General features: G+C 36.4%; 4 protein-coding genes across 4 annotated transcripts in view; 2 read left to right on the top strand and 2 right to left on the bottom strand.

The window, feature by feature from the left end:
• crybg2 (crystallin beta-gamma domain containing 2) overlaps window positions 1–2,334 on the top strand; it is a 50,406-nt gene extending 48,072 nt beyond the window's left edge. Inside the window, exons 22-24 of the mRNA XM_044336506.1 lie at window positions 445–603; window positions 749–908; window positions 1,118–2,334. Coding sequence (XP_044192441.1) covers window positions 445–603; window positions 749–908; window positions 1,118–1,206 — 408 coding nt within the window. The 3' untranslated portion in view covers window positions 1,207–2,334. The remainder of the gene's footprint in view (window positions 1–444; window positions 604–748; window positions 909–1,117) is intronic.
• Window positions 2,335–3,770: 1,436 nt separating this feature from the next.
• Window positions 3,771–10,678, top strand: anxa14 (annexin A14). The gene is made up of 13 exons (XM_044336022.1): window positions 3,771–3,855; window positions 4,166–4,205; window positions 4,806–4,902; window positions 5,055–5,143; window positions 6,260–6,373; window positions 6,544–6,634; window positions 6,748–6,827; window positions 7,108–7,146; window positions 8,456–8,546; window positions 8,639–8,734; window positions 8,826–8,881; window positions 9,608–9,715; window positions 9,963–10,678. Exons 2-13 carry the CDS (start codon window positions 4,179–4,181, stop codon window positions 10,020–10,022), a joined length of 948 nt encoding a protein of 315 aa, XP_044191957.1. The 5' UTR covers window positions 3,771–3,855; window positions 4,166–4,178; the 3' UTR covers window positions 10,023–10,678.
• Window positions 10,679–10,767: 89 nt separating this feature from the next.
• Window positions 10,768–13,185, bottom strand: LOC122969963 (mucin-2-like). The gene is made up of 2 exons (XM_044336021.1): window positions 13,022–13,185; window positions 10,768–11,976 (listed from the first exon to the last, which is right to left on the bottom strand). Exons 1-2 carry the CDS (start codon window positions 13,073–13,075, stop codon window positions 10,897–10,899), a joined length of 1,134 nt encoding a protein of 377 aa, XP_044191956.1. The 5' UTR covers window positions 13,076–13,185; the 3' UTR covers window positions 10,768–10,896.
• Window positions 13,186–17,950: 4,765 nt separating this feature from the next.
• On the bottom strand, window positions 17,951–21,609 carry LOC122969945 (salivary glue protein Sgs-3-like). The gene is made up of 2 exons (XM_044335992.1): window positions 21,493–21,609; window positions 17,951–18,679 (listed from the first exon to the last, which is right to left on the bottom strand). Exons 1-2 carry the CDS (start codon window positions 21,556–21,558, stop codon window positions 18,263–18,265), a joined length of 483 nt encoding a protein of 160 aa, XP_044191927.1. The 5' UTR covers window positions 21,559–21,609; the 3' UTR covers window positions 17,951–18,262.
• Window positions 21,610–23,099: the final 1,490 nt, after the last annotated feature.

Here is a 23,099-nt window from a genome sequence, read left to right as displayed (position 1 = left end):
AAATTCTTTTTTTCACTTTGGGATGATATTTCTTTTTAAAATATTTGAGATTTCAGGAGATTTTTCCTACATCTGTGTATAAAAAATAGATTTAAAAAGGGTCTATGCTACTCTGATTGACTGACTGCAATGGCAAACAAACAAAAAGTACATATCTAGCAGTATAAAAACTTCATTTACAAATTGCATACTGAATGTCATGGTGAAACAGTGAGGCAGTATCAGTTTTATGCTTTCACAGTACTTAATTAACATCTCTAACAGCAACAGTGACACCTTGACTAGACAAATTTTGTATTCCAAAATATCCCACAGCCCTAAAGGAGTGGAAATCATATAAAATAATCATAATCTAAAGTGAAAAGCAAAACTTTGAATATATTTTTCTGTGTACGGTCTTCTCATCTGTGACCACAATATATTTCGGTATTTTTCCTCCTGCAGAAGCGCCACTTTTTCCGCATCAAGAACAAGGAGAGAGGCCACTTCATGTCCATCCAGGGCGGCGTGGAGGAGATGAAATCAGGACGAGTGGTGGTGACACCAGAGGTGGAGCCCATGAGTGACATCTGGTTCTACCAGGACGGATTAATCAAGAACAAGGTAATGCATGGCTGATATTTTATAGTTTTATGTAAATGAAAACCCCGAACACAGTTATGTAGAGTTTGTTTGAAATAGACAACTTATTTACCTGCATATGTATTTTTTCACTAACACTGAGCTGGTATGTGTATGTCCGCTGTAGATGTCACCAACCATGAACCTTCAGGTGATGGGCAACATAGAGCCGGGAGCCAAGTTGGTTTTATGGACAGAGACCCGCCAGCCTATCCAGACCTGGACAGCCCAGATGAGTGGCCTGATTGTCAGCCTTACCTTCCCTGGCATGGTCCTGGATATCAAAGGTATGAGAAGATAACTTCAGCTCATTTCTTCATTTTCTGCATGAATAATGCAAGATCCTAAATATTTACATTGCATGCTAGTCTGCATGTTTGTATTGCTACATTAATTGTGTCAGGAAAAAGACAGTTTTTGCTTTTTCTAGATGAGCATGAACATGGTTATACGAACTTTAATAGCAAGATTTTTCTTTTTCTTTTTTTTTTTTCAGGTGGTAAAACTTATGACAAAGACCATGTGGTGATTATGCCGGAGAGTGATGAGAGGCCAAGCCAACAGTGGGAGATAGAGCTGCTGTAACCTGCTGTCATGTTCCTGTTTTCTCAGCTTTCTTAAACAGTGCATCAGCAGCGCTACCTTTTACAATCCCCTAAATATATTACCTGAATATTCTGGCAACCAATACTGCCACTGCCTTATCATGTAATTCATGTGAATGCCCATAATTCCTTTTCTGAACATATAGATATGAACATTGCAACATTAAGAATGCAAATACAAGCCCTGGGCAGCTGCTAGTTTCACCAAGTCAATCAGTACACACCCAACTGGACTTGGATTATCTTCAAGGTTTGTTCAGCGGAGTGTTTGAGAGCGGAGTCATGAAAATAACTCCGCTTTCTCCGAGTGATGATTTTCTGTGTGCAAGGACTACAGAACGGCTAACTGTCAGTACCTTGACCTGTTGCAGTGACTGGATTCATCTAATGAGTTAAAAATCACAAATCAAATATAAAACGATTTTTTTATACTTATATATTTTTTTGATTTTGAAGATTTACTGATCTACTGTATACAAAGTCATTCACATTTGTATGGTTTGACCTTGACCTTTTAACTAATGTTACCCTACCATACCAATTTGAGTATTCAAACTAGAATCTCCCTGTTTGTATGACTCCATGCTCATACAAATTCTCTGGCTGTAGAAGCCCTTGTAGTTGCAAGTTTATACCTTTGTTTACAATGGAGCAAACTGAGTTGTAATTGCTTCTGGATGACTTCCCTCATTTTCCTGGAGTGAACACCAAGTGGCTTAAGACAGTTAGTGGATGAGTGAAGCCAAAAGAATGCACAGTATGCAAAAAAAAATGTATATTATGCCTTTTAAACTATTTTTATATATACTGTGTGTGTTAATGTTTGTTTTGTGGGATATGTTGCAGTTATAGTATGTATGCAGTATACTGTATGTCGTTGCATTGTGCAGTGCAATGAACTGGGATGTGTGTGTCCAGTTTCTGTCTGTCTGTCTGTCTGTTTCTTGTATTTTTTTTCATTGTTAAAAGTCAATTAGTTACGTGAAGATATATGTTACTTACTTCAGCTGTATGGTATTATTTGATACTAAAGATATAATGTCACATGTTATGTAAGAGGGAGTGGTTTTAAAAATGTTGAATAAAAAATAAACCATGTCAAAGAAAACAGTGTTGGTTAACTGATTGTTGAATAATCATGACCACCATAATCAAAGGGATCACATCTATGTTGATCATGTTTCTCAGATGTTGTTTTTTTTTTTATGTGACCCTAATTTACTCTTTGTAAATTTTGAGTGTACAGATGGCGAGTCACTTTTCTGCTGCTTTCATTCATTTGTTGTTTCTAATATTTACCCAAGTTTTCTTTCATTCATACTCACCATCCCTTCATTCATACTTCCATCTATTCACCCATATATTGTAGTTTGACTGCCTGTTTAAACACTGTTTCAGGGATATTGTTTTGCATTTCTATAGACAGCTTAGTGCAAACCCAAAAAGTTACTAACTAGAGGAAACATGACATGAAACAAAAAAAAAAAAACAACCAAACAACCACTGATGATATTCTTATATCATGACTCCAAATTGTAGATTTTCAGTTTATCAAAAAAAGGAGAAAATAATCATTTCTTGGGTCACTTATTCTGGTTTATTTGTATTTTTAAAGTTTTTTCTTGTGTTTTTTCTATGTAGAGCATTGCAACTCTTCAGTTAATACTCCCAAGATCCACTGTAGACAAGTTTTGTTTGTATTAACCACACAGGTCTCATATTACCTTGTGTCCTGCAGGTAGACACTGGGAGGGTTTGGAAGATTAACACTGTAGGGTTTCATCATGGTTAGATAAGATTTAGCAGTGTGTTTTCTGTTGTCTGAAATTACCTAATGGGTTTTTCACAGTGTGTCATAATAACTTATTTTAACTGTACTTTGTGCCTGCTGAGGTTGAAACTGAAGATGACATGTTTGTGCGTGTCTTCCTCTCTCTCAACTGAGGGAAAAGGGTGTGAAACAGTTTTTCGGTATCAGATCATTATCACTGGCGCCCTTTTGTTAACTCTCATTGCACAATTTATAAATCAGGTTTTGGAGCCAAAAGACAATAAGATCATACATGAAAATACCATCTGTAGGAAAATCTATTTTACCCTGAAACCAGGTTTGCCCCCTCATTGACTGACAATGATGATTGGCATGTTGCATGGTGGGTTGCTGCCACATCTTGGTAAATAGTTATAGCTCTAACTTTAAAAAATTCAGTACTGCACATTCTTCAATGAAGGTGAAGTATTGTTAAGCTTTAAAAAGTCAACTCAGATATTTATTTTTGGTCAAAATGAGTCACAAAAGCTACAGTTTACGATCATTTCACAGCATAGGTCACCCATAAACAAACCTGACTGTCTGGATTCCTCCTTTCCCAGGAATGTCAGTATTTTGCAAACGGGTTGTCATAGTGATTCTACAGGCCAATAGTGTTGACATGGGTGTGAAGATACTGAGCTCTAATTGGTCAGGTGGGTGAACTACTGCAGCAGGTGTGGCATAGTAAGGGTGGGACTGAGATACAGGAGGTTGTAAAAAAAAAAAAAAAAAAAAAACTCAACCACCTTTACAGCTTCCAACGGCTGCCACAACATTCTGTCACAGGGAGAAAAATAAGCATTCCTTAAAGATTTTGTAAGTAAATGTACTTGTGTTATTCTGTCAGATGGGTGTTTTTCAATGATGGGTGTTTTACTGTAGTCCCTTGTAGTCATAAACTTTTAACTGTTTGGTTTGAACAACTTTAGGTTTCATGAATAAACTGTCATGAAGAGATTCATTCAACAGATGCCACATTTAAACCAAGGTTTAACTTTAAGCTAATTGGATGTTATTTCTGTATATATTCTATATGTTAGTGTAATATATGTAATATATGTTATTTACTATGTGTTTCAGTATGTGTTTGGATCATTTATCTCTATTCACTCATGTTTTTATCCAGGTAAAACAAAGTCATGGACCCTGAGTACTTCAAGTCTTATGTGAGTTGACTTTTTAGTCTGTCTCTTCTGTCTGTCATTACATTATGTTCTCTGTTTCCTAAGACGCCACATTTTTTAGATAGGCCATCTTGTGTTCTCTGATTATCAGCATACCTTCCAATGTTACGAAAGTCAGATTACATGATGCCTCCTGGCATGCTGAAATGCCACAACTCATATCTCCCTTTAGATTTGAATGTAAAGAAGGTAATAATTAGGAATTGCTTAATGTGATGTTTTAGCTGTATCATACTGTTGACGTAAATATTCACTACTACTATGCCCTAAAACTACTTTTCCAACCATCCCCCCATTTGTCACTCCAGGAGTATAGAATATTACACATTCTTTAAATTCAAGTATGATGAAAACTGACTCTTATCTGTGCTCATCCTCTGCCAACACCTTCATGGTATGTCTGCGCAAGTCTTTTGTTACACATTCCATTTGTTTCCGGCAGCTGAATTATCATCATTATCAATCAACATGATCGGTGGCTGCTGTCAGGACTTGTGTCTACCCTTCATTCAGTTTTTGTAGTATTTATTGGTTTTGTATAAGATTTTGTTTCTCTCACACTCTTCATATTTATGGATATAGGAGATGTGTTGGGGTACCCTTGGAACGGTGCGACCCTTCTCCAATTTCCACCAAGACAGGGATGCCAAGGAGATCCAGGCAGCGCTGGAGAAGAAAGGTAATTGTGCTGACAGAGTGCACCTGGTGTGTTACACCTTTCTTTTAACTCTTAACATTCTTCGCCCCACTCTATAATGCTCAGTATTGTATCATAATTGAAATCCAAACATTGTGTTTGTGTGAAATCCAAACATTGTGTTCCTGGCTCAGATGCAGGAACTCTGGTGAGAATCCTAACCAATCGGAGCAACGCTCAGAGACAGGTGATCGCCAAGACCTTTGAAGACATAACACAAAAGGTAAAAAAAAACAAACAAATGACCAGTTTACAGCAGTACTTCTCAATAAATTTAACGATTGACAGAACGGAAAATGCTCCGAAACAGCATGAAAAACAAACATGAAATTCAGAGTCAGTCTCATCATGTTACAGAAATATTCTCTAAAATAATCCATGTTCTACAATACAAGATAAAGTAAAGATGGAATGTTTGTTCATCTGTAACTTCCAAGTGTTTGCTGATCAAACATTATTTAAACCAGTCTTAAAGGGTTTGAACGCACCTTTGTTTAGAGAGGGAGTTGAGGTGGTGCTTCAGTCATATGATACTGTAGTGTCATACCTGCAAGGAAACATTTACTATTTCTGGGTACTGAGAGCATATTGAAATAAACCAAAAACATGACAGCGTTCAATTTTCAGCATTTTTGCACTGGAGGTACTTTTCCTATTATTAGATGTGTCCTCAGTCACACATGGCTGACACATACTGAATTTTCACACATATTCATGTTGTGGTCACACAGCCAGAAATACATTGCTGCACAATAGTGTATCAGAGAATCTTAAAGGGAAAGTCCACAGAACAGAAACACAATTTCAGTTGTGCTAGTCCACTGACTTTCAGTAAGTTAAGTTTCAGTTGTGTTTTCCAGAGCAGTAACATTTAAATTGAAGGAATCAGCAGATGACACTTGCTACATAACCGGCTCGATAGTCTCACACATTTTGTTTATTTTTTTTACCGTGCTGATTAGTTTTGCTTGAATGCAGTGCTATCATAGTGTCCTAATTGTTCCATCATTCCAGTTTATCTCAAGATGACATCACTAATTAAAATTGACAATATGTAGATAACAGTAAATGATACCTGTCAGTTAATGTACCATGAGCCCTGATTTAGAATTGTGGCCGGACTATGTTTGAGGCATCCTTTTATATTATTACACCTGCCACCCAAGCAGAAACAAATATTTCCCGTAGCCATTTTTAATTAACAAATAACATTTTATTCATATTATAGGGTCAAATTTTCCATTTAAACGACCATAATTAGACCTAAATCAGAGTTCTGTGTGTGATGCTGCCAAACTTTGGAAACAACACGGTTTATTTTTACTCTGTGGTGTCCCAGGACCTGGCAGCTGGTCTTAAGAAAGCTCTGGCTGGAGACCTGGAGACTCTGCTGCTGGAACTGTTGATGCCCCCTCTGGAATATGAGGCTCACCGCCTGCAGCAGGCCATGGCGGTACGTGGGTGTTTGTGTTGTTATTCATGTTCTTAGAGATTGGAGTCAGTGTTTGTATGTCTGCAGGCATGAATCCCTTGTGGGGGAGGCAAGGATTTAACCGCGTCTGGCTATACAGTATATTCCAGAAGATATATATACAATATCTGTGTGTGTGTGTGATTGTACAGGGTTTAGGTACAGATGAGGAAACACTCATGGAGATTCTGTGCACACGATCTGGCAAGCAGCTTCAAGAAATCAGTGCTGCATATACATACTGTAAGCCACTATATCCTCCTAGCCTTTCTCAGAAACAAAATCTTTTGGTTGATTGTTGTGGACATCCTCTTTCATATCCTGATATTTGTCTTATTGTTTGCCCCTTGTTTCAGTGTATAAGAAGGACCTGGAGAAGGAACTGAAAGGAGAAACCAGTGGAGACTTTGCCAAGCTCATTGTGGCTTTGCTACATGTAATTTCAGAATTAATTTCCTTTACTCTCACCATTAAACTAATGAGAAAAAGCAACTGGCCTTAACACTGTCAGGAAATAATAGAGGGCATTGTTCCCCCAGCTTTCATATTATCCAGTCAATGTATTTTGACGTGTAAAAATTGGATTTCTGTCACAGTGTTATCTGCAACACTGGACCATAGTGGCATTTTTTACTGATTTGTGTGGGATTATTAAATTTAGATGTGACCTTGGAAAATTATAATTGAAAATGTTTTCCTCTCCTCTCTTCCAACAGAAAGAAAATGTCACTGGTGGGGTTCAGAAGGATATTCAGGTATTATTTTAAATTATTCCTTTATACTTGTTACTTGGTCTTGGTGATTATACAGAGCAGCTTGCAGTACATATAATATGATAGAATAGACAGTGCACTATTGTGACAGTTAGTATACAAGCAATTAATTTACTTTACTCTATGCACAGCATGAACAAGAACTGAAGCAAGACCAATATAGAAGGTTTAAAATGCCTAAATAAAAACAAATTTAAAAAAGTGAAATACAATACACATTGTTATAGGTTTTTTTCCTTTCTCTGTATGCATTAATGTGTCATAAATGAAAAACATGTAAAAAAGACAATGACTTGCTTTTTGTCTTTAATAACTGAATTAACTGTTTTTCATTGTGACATTAAAATCAAATCACTGCACACAAAACAAAATGAAGAGTAGTGTTTCAGTGTAATCCAAAAGAGAGCAGCATAGACCTGCCGATACTAAATGCAAAGCACTGTCAGTAGTTTTCATGAGGAGGTGTGGGGGAACTTTTTCTTTTTTGAGATGGAAATGCAACATCAATACCAAAATGAAAAACAAGCAACTGTCTAATCACAGTTTGGGGACATGACCATTGGCAGGGATTAGTGTTGCTGATGGCAGCCAAGACAAATAGACGTTCACAATCAAACAGTTTCCTGTGCTCTTGACTGCACATTTAGTCACATTTGTGATGAACAGTTTGGATTATTCCCAATCACATATGTAACTCGATGGGCAGCCAATGGTTGTGTAAAGTGGTTTAATGGGAAAGGCTGTCTCTCACAGCTGCCATCACCTTGTGTCAGCACAGATAAGCCCCGCCCATGATTCTGCCCGCAAGCTGTGATTGGACAGTTGACCATTTTTCATTTTGGCATTTATTTATTATTTGCAGCTATATGCTGCTCTGGACAACAGTGAAATGCAATACGCCTCTTCACTTTGTTTTCTGTGCTGTGATTGATTTCAATATGACATGAAAAATTCATGTTTTAAATATTCCATAGACTTATGCTGCAAGAAATCAGTCTCACTGTCATTCTGGAGCAATGCTGACAATCTTAATTTTGAACTACCTTAAATAACAGGCAAGAAAATTGTTTTCCAATGATCTATACTTATTTATTACCTTCCAGGTAATAATATTCATGCAGTATGATGCTAAAGTCTGCCAGAGCATCACCTTTCCTTAAATCAGAAGTTTGTCTTATAGAGGAAGAAAGATGGCAACATTTGCATGGATCAAGTACTTTAGTGGTTATAAGCCAGACATGTCTGAGACTCCGCATGTTCTGACAATGTTATATTTTTTTCATTCTTCCAGTCTCTCTCCGCATCACTTAATGGGAAAAAAGCTGATGCAGGTCCATGGATTGACATACTGACCTCTAGAGAATCAGACCATCTTAACAAAGGTAATGTATCATGTAGGTTAGAAAGTCTTCAGTGTTTTAAGTCTGAATATGTGTCATAACTCTGACTAACTGACTTTGTATATTATTGGCAGTTTTGACGGGACTGGAGCTGGAGAGTGGACTGATGTTGGATCAGGCTCTGGAGAAACGATTCACAGGAGACATTCGACTGGGTTTGAGAGTTTTAGGTAAATATTGTAGTGAACATTGCTTGTGAGTAGTACCCCACTATACAGGTTCATTAGTCACTGACATTTCATTATGTCTGCGTCATAACAGTGCAGTGCATCCAAAGCCCTGATGCCTACCTCGCCAAAAGACTAACTACCAAGAAGGTAAGATGTTTGTCGATGATATGATCATCAAATTAATTAATTATGGCAACAGTTGCATAAACCATTCTTTATTCATCCATGCGTATGGAGTCTTTTTTGTCTTCTTTTATCACTGAAGCATTGCCTTCATGACACAAGTTGTGATATACATAGTGTAGTGTAGAATAGCTTTCATAAAATTGTGTGTTTGTTCTTGGTGTTTTTGTCTTGTATGCATTATAAGTTATTGTAGTTACTCTACAGTAGTTCTATTATCATTGGCAGAACCACTGGGCTTAACCACTCATCTTTGCGCATCCGTGTGCTGAGTATTTGCATACAATATAGTCCTCAGCCAATCAGGAGGATGACATTATCATGGCATCTGCAAAGCATCATTTCGTGAGATCATAAGAATAAGGAGAGCCAATATCTCATTCTGTTTTTAAATGAGGCTGCTGTGTTATCTGCGGCTGTGTTTTTATCACTGTAATTTATGAAAAGTGCATTGGGAGATAAAGTTGTCGCTGCTCTTTTAAAGGGACAGTCCCCACATGTTCATCCTGATTGACTAGCCACAGAAAAGCACATTTCTAGTGTACATATGCAAAGACAAGTGGTTAGGCCTGTTGTCCCTTATGCTCCCAAACCTGTGTGAATCAGAATATCCACTTTATAGGTCATCTTGTAGTTTCTGAGATTGTCAAATACCTAACTGTTGACACACAAAATATTTAACTTTTTCAGGCATCAACAGTGCAGGGGATTATGGTGTCTCACTGCGAGGAAGATCTTCTCTGTATCCGAGCTGCCTACCTTAAATTAACAGGCACTTCTCTCTACACAGCTCTACAGGTGGGTCACACACATACATATAATATACATATACTGTATGCCAATACACATTCACTCGGCTGCTGAAATGCATATTCTCGACTTGAAATACTTTTGTAACCATATGTGTATTGATGCAATATTGTGTTGTTGTTTTTTTTCAAATTAAACATTTCCGTCATGTAAATTTGCAAACATTTACAATCTGTTTTTTTTTTAAACAAAAAGTAAAGACCTGTTTACATATAAACTTCATCTTTTCCAACAGACACAATTCAAGGGAGATTACCTACAGGCTCTGTTGGCCATCTGTCGATCTGAAGATTAAACAAAAGTTACAAATTTTGAGTAGCCACATTTTTTGAATTCACATATATTTTATGGGAGTGCAAAAATAAACTTTATGTTGTTCCATTGCTGCTTTTCATATTTTATGGTATCACATTTAAGTGCATGCTTTGCGTATGCTTAATGTAATGATTTATACAAATACTGTACATGCAATTAAATGTAATAAAAGTTATTTTGCTGTGGATATTTTATGAGTGCAGTTTGGTCATTTGTTTTTATTACTTTTATTATCTACTATAATACTCTACTATAATACTTCCTCTTTATTGTTTTTTTATTGATGTTGCATTTATCTATAGTATTTTTTTTCCCAAATAGTGCTTATAAACAAAAGGAAAACAACAGCTCCCTGTCTCTTAATAATTCTATATTAAATCGTATCATACTATTGTTTCTTTATTTTGTAAATGTTATAATTTTTATATTTAATGCTAATGAATACATGGTGTGTATAGAGGCAATATTCCAAGTCAAGACATGTATATTTTAGACTTAATTTATGAGCTGGTCTGGGCAAAAATATCCTCTGTGATTGCAAAAATTGTGAGAAACTTCTGTTCCACATGAACACAACCTTTAGACTTTAAAACACTGAACTAGGGAGTTCTCACTTCTGACACACAAATGTATTAGTAACTTTAGTCATCACATCACTTTTTCAATAAACAAGTCATATCATATACAAAGTTAATTTACAAATGTTACAAACAATTCACTCTAGATTCTACTCAATCAGTCCCTTCATTGGAGTGTAACTGCGTTCAGTTCAATTCAATATTTATACTCAAACATTGAGCCATTGAGGAATAAGTGTCCTTTAGTCTTTTAGTTATTTAGTTGCCCCTTACTGCTCAATGGCAGAGTGCATAGAGCAACAATGGCCCTACAGAAAACAACAGAGAAGCTTTGACTCCTGAGCCTCCATTGGGCATGGTTGTGGCTTGGGTGGATGTCGTTGTCATCGTTGTGGTTGTAGTGGTGTTTGGAGATTTGGTTGTAGTGGTGGTGGTATGGGTGGGTGTTGAAATGGTTGAAGTGGTGGTTGGGGAGGTGGTTGTGGTGGTGGTGGTAGGGGTGGGTGTAGAAATGGTTGAAGTGGTGGTTGGGGAGGTGGTTGTGGTGGTGGTTTTTGTCATTGGCATAGGGGTGGTCTTAGCAGTTGTTGTAGTTGTTGGGGCGACATTTTCAGTTGTTGTTGAGGACATGGCTGTAGTGGTGTCTGCGCCGCTAATTGTAGTGGTTGTCAAAGACGTTGTGGAGACGTGAGAGGTGGTTGATGTTATTGGCATAGGGGTGGGTGTAGAAATTGTTGAAGTGGTGGTTGGGGAGGTGGTTGTGGTGGTGGTTTTTGTCATTGGCATAGGGGTGGTCTTAGCAGTTGCTGTAGTTGTTGGGGCGACATTTTCAGTTGTTGTTGAGGACATAGCTGTAGTGGTGTCTGCGCTGCTCATTGTAGTGGTTGTCAAAGATGTTGTGGAGACGTGAGAGGTGGTTGATGTTATTGGCATAGGGGTGGTTGTAGAAATGGTTGAAGTGGTAGTTTGGGAGGTGGTTGTAGTGGTGGTTTTTGTCATTGGCATAGGGGTGGTCGTAGCAGTTGCTGTAGTTGTTGGGGCGACATTTTCAGTTGTTGTTGAGGACATGGCTGTAGTGGTGTCTGCGCCGCTCATTGTAGTGGTTGTCAAAGACGTCGTGGAGACGTGAGAAGTGGTTGATGTTATTGGCATAGGGGTGGGTGTAGAAATGGTTGAAGTGGTGGTTTTTGTCATTGGCATATGGGTGGTCGTAGCAGTTGCTGTAGTTGTTGTGGTGACATTTTCAGTTGTTGTTGAGGACATGGCTGTAGTGTTGTCTGCACCGCCCATTGTAGAGTTTGTCAAAGATGGAGCTGTGTCATTTGCTCTGGGTACAGTAGCACAAGTGTCTTGAGGCTGTTTGGGAAGAGTGAATATATCATTTCAATAAGTGTTTAAGAAAGAAGCTTTAGTTTTTACCCATGCAATTGTTATGTTTCCAAAATTACCATCCATCTTTGAACATGATTTTCCCAAGTCAGGTTTGGAGACTTGTCCTGTTTCAACTTGTCCTGTAACTCTAGTCTTCTGCAGTAATGATGATTTATTGGCACTCTTGTCATATTGTAATGGATTAGAAAATAATTTCTGCTTATACTTGCTATGTAGTCAGTTATCACTCCAAAATATTTGTTGCACAAGTAAGAACAGAAAATTGAACTTTTGTGATTATCTATATTGTTAAAAACATATGTGATCAAACCTTTTTTTTTTTTTGATCACTGTTCCACAGGATTTTTTAAAATTTCCTTGAATGTGACCTTTAAGTTGTGGAATAAAGGTCATTGTCAAGATTTAATTCCTAGAAAAACCATTGAGACCTCGAATGAAATGGTTTGTGGTTGGTGCTCTGCTCTAGTAAGCAGTGCCAATGAGGACAACACTACACATTGTTTGTATTTTTACACACTAAAATCAAACAAAAGGTCATTTGGCTCATTTTCCAACTTTTAAATTGGCTGATAAAAATGGTAGGTTTTTACACAACTTTTGTGATGATCTATTTTATTAAAGAAAATCCTGTGGAATAGTGATCAGTAACCATAAGCAATTTTTAGTGAGTATTATTACAGCAGTAATATCATGATATCACAATTTTAAAAAAAATCAGCATTTACTGTAACAGCTCTATAAGACCTATAAAATTACATGAAAACCCATCTGACCTTTTCAGGACAATGGGACAATAGAACAGGCTAATTCAACAACACGGTCAGTGCCAACGTGTTTAGGGCACTGATAGTGTGGGTTGGTTATGTCTTATTTGTCAGGTAAATCTAGTTGTGTGCTTAGAGCAATCAAATCATTAAAAGTACAGTTAAGACAAAATATTAAGGCATAGTATCTTGCAGATCAAAATCATAAAGTACATATTGTAATTTAAGAAAGTTATGAATTGTACCTGTGATAAAGCCAGCAGAACCAGAGTGCAAAATTCCAGAGCAAAAATCTTCATGATTCAGAGACCACAGGAGGCAAAGATGCACCAGAGATGTAACTGAAATGATCCAGTTGCAAAAAAAGCAGGCAGATATTCTAGAGCTGTTTAAATTGTCCTGTTATAACCTGTTCTACTTCTGCTTTTTTTGTGGACACTGAGTATTGTTCTTGCTTTTATACAAAAATCAGCTTTTAGGAGGAGTGTGAATTTAATGACGTATCTATGAAGTATCTCGCCCTGGATCCAGGAAGTTTGATAGGGAGGTGTGTGAAATGAGCATGTGTGTGTGAAGGGCATCCCTCTGTGTTAATTTTCCATGGATTTATCATCTTTTGTACTTTGCACGGTAATAAGTGCTCACAATTCCTGCTGACTCACACACTGACACATTGTTCCTGTTACCAAAAATATTTATGTAAAACACCTCCAATGGAGTAAAAACATTTAAACACAGTAGCTTCTCTAATTATGGCATCGGTCAATTATTATCTGTTATAAAGAAGTATGAATTCTCATGATATCATAACAACCCTCCTTAGCTAATCCCTCAAATTCATGCTTTAGGGCACCTGTTAAATTTTGCATTTTTTATAATAAATAATAAAATATATTATCATATTTTATGGAGTTACTGTAACATGGATGGAAAATATTCTACTTCCTCACTGATGTTTAATTTTTAACTATATATATGACAACGTCAATAAATTAGTTGATTATAAACAGATCGGAAATTGTTCATCTGTTTTGCTCTCTCCTGGATGCGTTATAATATTATTTCCTTGTATGTGACAGCATGATGTGTAGGATAAAGTTTAACTAAAAGCATGTCAAGGTATCACTGAAAAACCCTTGAGACCTTAAATGACATGGTTTGTGGTTGGTGCTCTACTCTGCCGATGAAGACTATACTACACATTGCAAGTTCACACATCAAACTTAAAGCATGAGGTCATCTGGTTCAGTTTCCAACTTTTATTGTGGCTGGTTGTAAAAAAAACTTTTTACAACAACTGCTGTTTTGGCCCTTAGATGTGAGCTTAATGTGTCACTTGATTTCATATCAAGGCATCTAATACAGTTTGCAGATATAATTTTAATAATTCATATAATAATTTTTTTTTTTTTTTTAAATCACAATATCACCAGATCAATATATCACTATGTTACGGAAGGCAAACTCATGATTTAATAATGTAGTCGAGGACTTTGAAGTTTGTTCTTTTATCACTTCTTTCTGTAATAAATTTGACTTTTCTATCAGATTCAGTCAATTTTTAATTATAAGGTATTAAAGTCAAAGGTGTTTTTTTTCTATTTATGTTCATTTTGTCTTTTCGCTGCTTTTACAAGGTGAATGATAACATACAGTACATAAGGTCAATAAGGTCAATAACATAAGAAGTAAAAGAATGGGTCATCAGATCTAGGCTCTTTGCCTGACCTGACCAACAGTTGAAACTAAATCTAACAGAATATAAACCAATAAAACGTGACCCATCATCATCAACAAAGAAGTAATTAAAAGAAGGAAGAAAAAGCAGCTCAGGTTGGTCACATGTCAGAGCTGTTGTTGTTGTGACAAAATTCCTGACCCCTCTATACAGGTGATATCTTATCGGAAAAATCAGGTCAGGTACGTCTGAGAGAAACAGCTCACAATGTACATTAGAATCAGGAGAGATGTACTTTATGACCAGCAGAGGGGGAGCACATACTATAACACCTGCTGACTCACTAAAGTGTTATTCCTGATGTTTTCCCTTTTGAACTCTATGCTTTATGTCCCCTGATATGGAAGGGTTAGGGTTTGAATATTTAGATTGTTAATGAGAATATAACATACGTTAGCTGTTTTAAGGAAAATATGAGGCAAACATGAGATGTCATGTTGAAGATTAGCTACGGTGTAGTCCAATATTTAGGAGTTGGCTCAGTATTAATGTCAAATCTTACTCATTGTACAACAAAAGCTTTATTCTTTTGAATAAACCCTCCTGTATCTTCCTGCTGTTTTTCATCAAATATGATGTATATTATAATACAGTACAATATCTTGATATACTGTCCATAGCATGTCCTGACATCAAAGACCACACTGGAAAAGAAAAAATAAACATTTGACCTGTTATGCTCTAATTGACTCTTATGCACTTTTAATTTTTGAAATATTTTGAAATATTATTTGTAATACAGACAAGTTTTTTGAAAACTGTGTTTATTCAGTGTTTCTTTTGTTGTTGTTGTTGTTGTTTTTTACATATCAGTATGGAACAAAATCTTGCTAATACACACACAAAAACAGTTGCTTCACTGGTCAACACTACCGCAATGTGACGTCTCTACAGATGAAAATGACTAATCATTTATTCATTTGTAGTATATGGTAAATTTGTAATATATTTGATTATTAGGATATGTACAATGTGTATAAAGTATATTTATTCAAAATGTGTTTGGGATTTTGCACCTTAAAATAAAGATCAGGTAACAGCATTTTCTTAAAATGCAAACAAACATGCCTGAATTCATTTTCTTTTATAGGCAGCCGCTTTTTATTTCACATACAAACGCAGATTAACATCTGTAACTTTTGACAGAGTCACAGTGACTTCTTTAATTATCTCATAATCTCCTAAACCACAATTTTGTTAAACACAAAAAACTTAAATATTTTTTCTTTAGTCGCAAATATTCTACATATAACAAGCACGAGTTTGTGTTAAACAGCATTGTAGTGGAAGAGTCACTCCAACTCTGAGCCTCAAGAGGGTGCTCATTGCCAAAGTGCATGAAGAGCAAACGATCCAAACAGCAGGTTGACAGAGGTGAAGAGGTGGCTTTTTCCATTCTTTGTAGTCATGTCATTCACACCGCCAACGACTGTCATCATTGAGGGTGCGGTCGCGGTCAACATGGTGGTCTGGGTACTGATGGGATTGGTTCCTGTGGTGTTGGTGTTGTTGTAGTTAGTAGTGTTGTTTTGGGATGGCCTGGTTGTATTGGAGGTGTTATTGTATGTCATTGCTGTATTTAGAGTTGATGGTGTATTCTGGAAAGGAGAGAGAAACAGCACTGATAAAGTAACAGAAGCAGAGATTGACATGTAGTGACATGACATTTGTATAGTATTGTGAAAAATACAAATGCACGTTTCAATTTTGGCAGTGATATAAATGACAAATATGCCATGGTAATGAAAAATACAAGGCTGGGATATTAGTATTTCCCATTTTTAATACATCTCATGTATGATTGGAGTGAATTTATTCATTTATTCAAGATATAAGAGCTTTTGTGGCAGAAATTAGATCATGTTTTATCAATTTTTAACTAAAAATGATCTATAAAATCTGAATTAAGTGAAGATTTTTATAGATTTAGTTTTTTTTCTGGATTCATACACAACTCCCTCTCTATCAAAGTTATATCTAGTGAAAAAGAGTTTTACCTGTGCACAGATAAATCCCAGCAGAGCCAGTGAAAACAGCCCCAGGACAAGATACTTCATACTGGAAGATGATTTCCTCTTGAAGACAGACAGACAGATGTAGATACCTTATAAAAATGTCACTGCTGTGTACTCTATTTGGTGTTTCTTTTTAAGGTTTAGGATCCTTTCTGAAAGTATTACATTTGTAAAATGTGTGTTTCCAGAGCCTGGCCTTTTTATAAGGCATTCAGATTATTCACCTGATACCTGTTTCCATCCAGGAAGCCCAGCTGCAGTCTCCACCCCGGCTATGGACCACAAATGCAAAACCTCACACTCAGCCCAGTGAAATCAACCCTGATATGGATTTAAGATACCTTGTCTTTGCTGTCTTTGTTCAGCTTTACTACAACTATTTTTATCATTTTATGGCTGTGCTTGTCTGTAGTACTTTAATAAGAAACTAACTGGTTAATACTCAAAGATAAAGTATATTGTCTCCAATGGCTTTTTATTGAATGAAATGTAATATAAAGCACAATTCCTCACTAAAATTGAACAGTAAAAATATATTTGTTATATAATTGTCAAAATATTTGTTACTCTGAGGACAATTAAGTTGCATCAGAATTCAATTCAGTGGATTTAAACATATTTTAAAAATGGAAAAACAATAAACTTACAAACATACAGCTCTTGATTTACATTGCTGCATTTAAACCATAATGCTCAATCAAAATTAAAATGGACATTAAACCCATAACTCACTCAATTTAAAGTGCTTACTTCTGTCACATATCCATTCTCCTACATTGTTTTAAATATACATACAATAGACATGAAATGTAGTTTCATCTAAATAGGTTTTAAAATCCTAAAAATTAATTTAGTCCTACAAGAGTAGTAGTAACTTGACAGTTGACTGGAAACTTTATTTAGAGGAGAAGATCTGCCTGACTTTTTGGCCAGGTCCACAGTTCATCTACATCATACACAACTTTTTACTTATTCAATCTATATAGCATAAGACATGTTCAATATATTCCATATGTACTGTAAAAACCATCAGCTTGAAAAGATTATAAAGATACTTTCAAATACAACGCTGTCATGTTGTAAGGAAACAAAAACAAAACAAAACATTAAAGGTGGTTTTAGACAAACACCCTGAATTTGAATGTGACGCCATTTGAATTTAATGATACATCTTTTCAATTTCAAAACCAAAATGCAAATTTGATGGCAGTCGCAAATCTGCCATTTCCATCTGTTTTAATAGAACTGAAGCTGTTGTAGGATTAATCCAGTACCGTACTATTTCCCAGTTCCTACTCCCCAAATTAACCATTTTCCTCCCACTTAACTTAAAATAGAATCCCATTTCAATTGAATTTGGATTTTATTTGCCCAAACAACATTCAGATGAATTCCATATCCAATGTTATCCAATGTCATTATTTTATGACTTAATATAGTTTTTACATCTGAATCATGGTCTTCTACTTTTTTTTTTTTTTGTACATCAGTCTTGGTTTAAGACGGAGAAGAGCTCAGTGCCAACAAAGCACTTCATAGCATTAATATCATTAATGTGTGACTGTCACATTATGAGCCATTAAATAAGAAAGTCTCTGAGAGTCAAAAAATCAAACATTTCAACTGAGGAAAAGTGAATCTGTGAATTTTTTTTTTGAAATACGTAAAATAATTAATGGATTTAATATAACAGGAAAAAAAAGATGGAGTCCCTTGGTGTAACACTTTCAGCCTTATGCACCGCAGATCAGAATGGCGATTATGGGCACCAGCAGTTGACTGCAGGACCTGAACAAAGATGAAGACCCTCCTTTTGATGTTGCTGCAACTGTGGTAGACTTAACACCAACAGTCCCATTTGGAGAATGGTGATCGGTGTGGTTTGTGGCTTCAGGGTTTTGGGTGGTTCCTTTGGACACTGTGGTCTGCCATGATGAGACGGTGACAGTCGTGGAGGTCGTAGAGACGGCTGAGGTGGGGGATGAAGGGCGTGGTCTCGTGGGTGAAGTGCTGTTGGTGTGGTCGTTGGAGGTTACATGAGTAGAGCTGAGGTGAGGCATTGGTGTGGTCACTGTAGGTCGGCTCGTAGCAGTTTCATTGGTGCTGCTGGTGGTCATTGTCATATTTGTTTCAGATGTACGAGATACCCCCTGTGAAAGAAAATAAAATACATTTAAAGATTTCATTAAACTTTCAACAGCAACATGTCTTCTCTGGATAATCCACAGGTCTAACTGTCAACAGCTTTAATAGGGACTACATTTCTTCTTCCCTGGAAAACCTTACAATGAGGTCTGTAATTTATCTTGAGTAACTAGGACATTGTTTCCTAAAGAAATAGCTCAACATTTGGGATCTAAACTCTTATGTCTCTGCTCGTTCAGCTATATTTGCTTAATACAGTCGATGAGCACAGGTTTTGCTCTCTGAAGATGGGTGACGGTGGAGGTATTTAACCTGGCAACCTGTCTGTGATAACATCTTGACTGTTCAAACACTCACTGTGCCCAGACGTTTGCCAAAAAATAGTAACATTTCAAACTCATTTCACTCTCTGAAAGAAAGTAAATGAGCATACTTCCCAGACTGTTAAATGATTCATTTAACAAGACTCGTATATGGCTTGACCGAAATGCTAGAGGGCTTTTAATTTGATGTCGCCTGGTTACCATCAGACATGGACATGGCAGCATTTTTAAGATGTTTGTTTTTATTTAAGTTTATACAGTAGTTGTACACATAACTTAAACATTAAAAATACTTAAAATACATTGCACCAGATTTTGGGTGTGGTCAATATGGTCCTGTTGTAAGAAGGGTTGAGTTAAGATTTAGGCTATTTTTTATATGTTTTATACTGTTACTATCTTACACTGTACATGTTTTACTCACAAGCAAAAAAATAGTTTTAATGCTAAAACTATCAAGTTAATCATTAATGCTAAGTGTAATTGACCCCAATACAGTGTGCTTCAGGTGTGTGAAATTTGCATTGATAAGTGTATTTGTATTGCTTTTATTTTATTTACCAGGAACACAGAATTATTTTGAAAAGAAATTTGATGCATGTAACATGCAGAGATTGACAGGAAGTCACACCGGCGACGGCGCATGGATCCTCTCTTCTCAAAAAGGCGTTATTTGGATAAACAGACCACATTTTAGGAATCTAAATGGTTATTTTATCACCTGAAAAAATATTAAAACTTAATAAAGTGACATATTAACAGTCCTACAGTGAAAATTACAACACCTTAATCTCCACCATCGCTGCTGGTTGGAAATACATTCTGGGATACTTTGCTTCGGCGGCCTTCGGCCAGCCAATGGTGTAACTTCATCTGTCAGTCAGTCAGTCAGTCAGTGACTCAGTAACAGACAGACACAGTTATAGAGCTGGCCCTGCTGTTGTGGTCCATCCCAAAAAAGAAAGAATGTGCTGTTAATAATTAATATTAATAATGCCATACATAAAACCATATCTATTTGCATGGCTAAATGCTGCTAGGGGTAAGTGAGAAAATTGCAATTTAGGTGACCCTTTAAGGAACAATAAAGGTAACTTGAGATTAACAGTATCAAAAACTAAGACAGAAATGTGGTTTAATGATATTAACAGAAAAATTATATTTTTGTCTGTACTGATTTAAATCTCTTTCCACTCTGTTCTCTCCTTTCATTTATACCGTCATTTTACATTTCCATACTGCCAGTCGATGCCAGATAAAGCCCTACCGCAGTACAGTGTGTCTCTGTCCCAATGACAAATTATTCGTGGCCACACCATGCAAAGGTCAAGCACCTGCTGCTCCACCTGAGTACATGAGGCATGAAGACATTAACCGCAGTTTGCATATTGCCATGGTTGGTAGAGGCCAGCAGCACATGTCAGCCCTACACTCTGTGTCTTATATAGGCTAATTGTCCCCTGACTACCGATATCTGCATCTGTCTCTTTGTTGTATTTCATCTTCCTTCTCATCCAGATCTGCACTTCCTGATAGGTCATCATATCTGGTTTATCTGGAAATGGGAGTGTTCCCGTGGCTGACACTGAGTTACTGCCCCCAGCAAAAGAAAGGATTAGTGACAAAGTAAAGTAGGTCTGATATATTTAGTTTCACAGAATTACTGTATGCCATGTGAATGAGCTATAAATAATTTCCTGGTTATTACTATACAGATATATAACATTTGAAATAACATTGCAAATAGTCGCAGCCAATTAAGAGAAGAAATATCAGATGAAATGTGAAGTAGATTAGTGAAATTTTGACTATAGATTGCAATTTAATACATTTTTCTACTTTTCTTCTTAAACAAACAGGTAAAACAACAACAAAACTACAAACACAACAACAAACACAAAATCAACTATTTCAACTTCGAAGCCAACATAGATGAGAAGTCCCTAAAAAGCTCACAAAAATGGAAATTTGAACATCAGTAATTCTGTGAAAACCGTGCAAGCTCCGTCTGAGGATCCAGTTGAAAGCTCCAGGACAGTTACTAAATGGAACTTGTGCTGTTTCCAAAGTCATGAAAGATAGTAATAGTATACTAGTTTCATTCATGCAGTTTTAATTACTTTACTCTTGATTAAATATTTTCAAGAGAAGGAAAATAATCATTTGTTTTGGGAGTAATAAATAAAATCTGAAAATAAATTGTACCCCCCTTGTTGTAATAAAAAATTCTATTTGAGTTTTTCTATTCACCTGCATTTGCCTCAACTTTGAGATGAATGTAAATGTTCAATTTACCTCTGACTGATTTGACTGTAACCACCAAACAAAAGGCAGCTGTGCCTTGTGTGGAAAACCCAGATAAATCACCTGTCCAGCCAGTGCCCACTAACCAGAGAGGCTGAACTGTTTAGCCATCACTGGCCCATCACAGCCCTTTGAATGTGGACACAAACACCAGTCACTTATCTCACAGCATGTCTCCAAAGTGTCCTTACCTTAGTACTGCCAATTAACATGAAGGTCAAGCAGACACAGAGGACAAGCTTCCCTGTTTTCTCCATCTTGGTCTTCAGCTGTTTCCCAGGTCCTTTATGGCTGTCCCCACCTTTCTGTCTGTCCTTTTATACCTGCCAGTTCTCCATAACACTGATGCTGATAAGTGTTGTCGTCAGGGAGAGCTGCGCAGAAAAAAAACAATCATGCACTGTACTCTGGAGTATTTCCAACATGGCCTACGGTATTAATGTTAAGAGAGTGCAGAAGTGAAAAGTGACTGATGTGTAAATTAAAAATATGGCATAAGGAGAAGCTTGTGCTGCTCGACTCAAATAGAACATCTTCCACTGTATTTTGTAAAAAGTAGATCATACTGAGTGTCTTTGCTAAAGGACTTTGTTTAAAGCACACTGCTGAAATGCTGCTTGGTTTTGGACACCAAAGCCTGCCCCACATCATACAGTAGTGTCATGTTACAAGGTATATTATATTACCACATTTTATCATAGTTTGACTAGATTGTCCAAATTTGCATTTATAGAGATGCGAGGATTTATTTTTCAGTGGTGGTAATTTCCCAAAAGATGTGTAACACTATGTTTTTAGCCAAGTTGGCAGTGGGGCTCTATAAATGGCAATGTTGGTCTGTGGGTGGGTCTGTCGGTTGGTCCACCACTTTTAACCATTGGATGGAATGACTTGAAATTTTTTACAGACATCGTCCCCAGAGAATATTTTGGTGATTTTTGGTGAAATTTAATGATTCCCTGATATTTCATCTACTGCCATCATCAGGTGAAAATGACAGTTTGCTCAATACTTTGGTTTTTGACCAAATACCTGCAAAACTAATTCCCTTCAACCTAAGCTGTACTTTGTATTTAGTGCTAATTAGCTAACATTAGCATGCTAATACACTGAACTACAATGGTAAACGTGATAAACACTACACCTGCTAATTATCAACATGTTTGCATCAGCATATTCATTATGAGAATGTTAGCATAGATCTATTAGCATTTAGCCCAAAGCACCTCTGTACCTTGCACAGCCTCAAAGTTAGCATGTCTGCAGACTTTTTTTTATGTAACTCAAAAACATTATTTTGTGCCATACTGTAAAATGTTTTCAAAAGTTGAGAAAACTTACATTTCCAAGGCAAAAAACTTCAATACATTTTTAAGATGGACAATGTATCTTAACAGGTATCTCTGATTTAAATCTCATTATGTCAACTTAACAGAATTTAAGACTGTAAATTAGACAAAGAAATTGAGCTCAACCAATAACTATTAAGTTACATTAACATGGGTTTCGAACTGGTTTGATTCCCAATTATGTTTATTTTACTATTAGCAGCATCAAGTTGATCCTTGAGCTACAACATCCAACTATAGTGTTTAGCATATTGAAATTAGGAGAAAGAAGGTAGTTTGTAGTACAAGGTAGTATGCTAATAAGCTAACATGTAACTTTACATTTTTGATTTACAATTGAACATATGTTGAAAAAAGACCAAAGAACTTGTAATCCTTATTTATGCCATGGAATAAAAAGTTGGCCCGTGTGCAGTGCATCTCATATGGAAACTGATCTGTTTCCTCTT

This window comes from Thunnus albacares, chromosome 19, assembly GCF_914725855.1.
Source record: "Thunnus albacares chromosome 19, fThuAlb1.1, whole genome shotgun sequence".
Lineage (NCBI taxonomy): Eukaryota > Metazoa > Chordata > Actinopteri > Scombriformes > Scombridae > Thunnus > Thunnus albacares.
Note: the sequence above shows the minus strand (reverse complement) of the source record. Positions and strands in the feature narration are given on the sequence as shown.

What these genes read in the sequence shown, in the direction of transcription:
- LOC122969945 (XM_044335992.1), bottom strand. Translation starts at nt 21,558, where the DNA reads ATGGAGAAAACAGGGAAGCTTGTCCTCTGTGTCTGCTTGACCTTCATG. An exon ending in TGTTAATTGGCAGTACTAAG is followed by an intron (nt 18,680 to 21,492) that starts GTAAGGACACTT and finishes TTTCTTTCACAG; the next exon opens with GGGGTATCTCGTACATCTGA.
- LOC122969963 (XM_044336021.1), bottom strand. Translation starts at nt 13,075, where the DNA reads ATGAAGATTTTTGCTCTGGAATTTTGCACTCTGGTTCTGCTGGCTTTA. An exon ending in TTCTGCTGGCTTTATCACAG is followed by an intron (nt 11,977 to 13,021) that starts GTACAATTCATA and finishes CTTCCCAAACAG; the next exon opens with CCTCAAGACACTTGTGCTAC.
- anxa14 (XM_044336022.1), top strand. Translation starts at nt 4,179, where the DNA reads ATGGACCCTGAGTACTTCAAGTCTTAT. An exon ending in CAGTGCTGCATATACATACT is followed by an intron (nt 6,635 to 6,747) that starts GTAAGCCACTAT and finishes CCCTTGTTTCAG; the next exon opens with TGTATAAGAAGGACCTGGAG. An exon ending in ATCAGACCATCTTAACAAAG is followed by an intron (nt 8,547 to 8,638) that starts GTAATGTATCAT and finishes TATTATTGGCAG; the next exon opens with TTTTGACGGGACTGGAGCTG.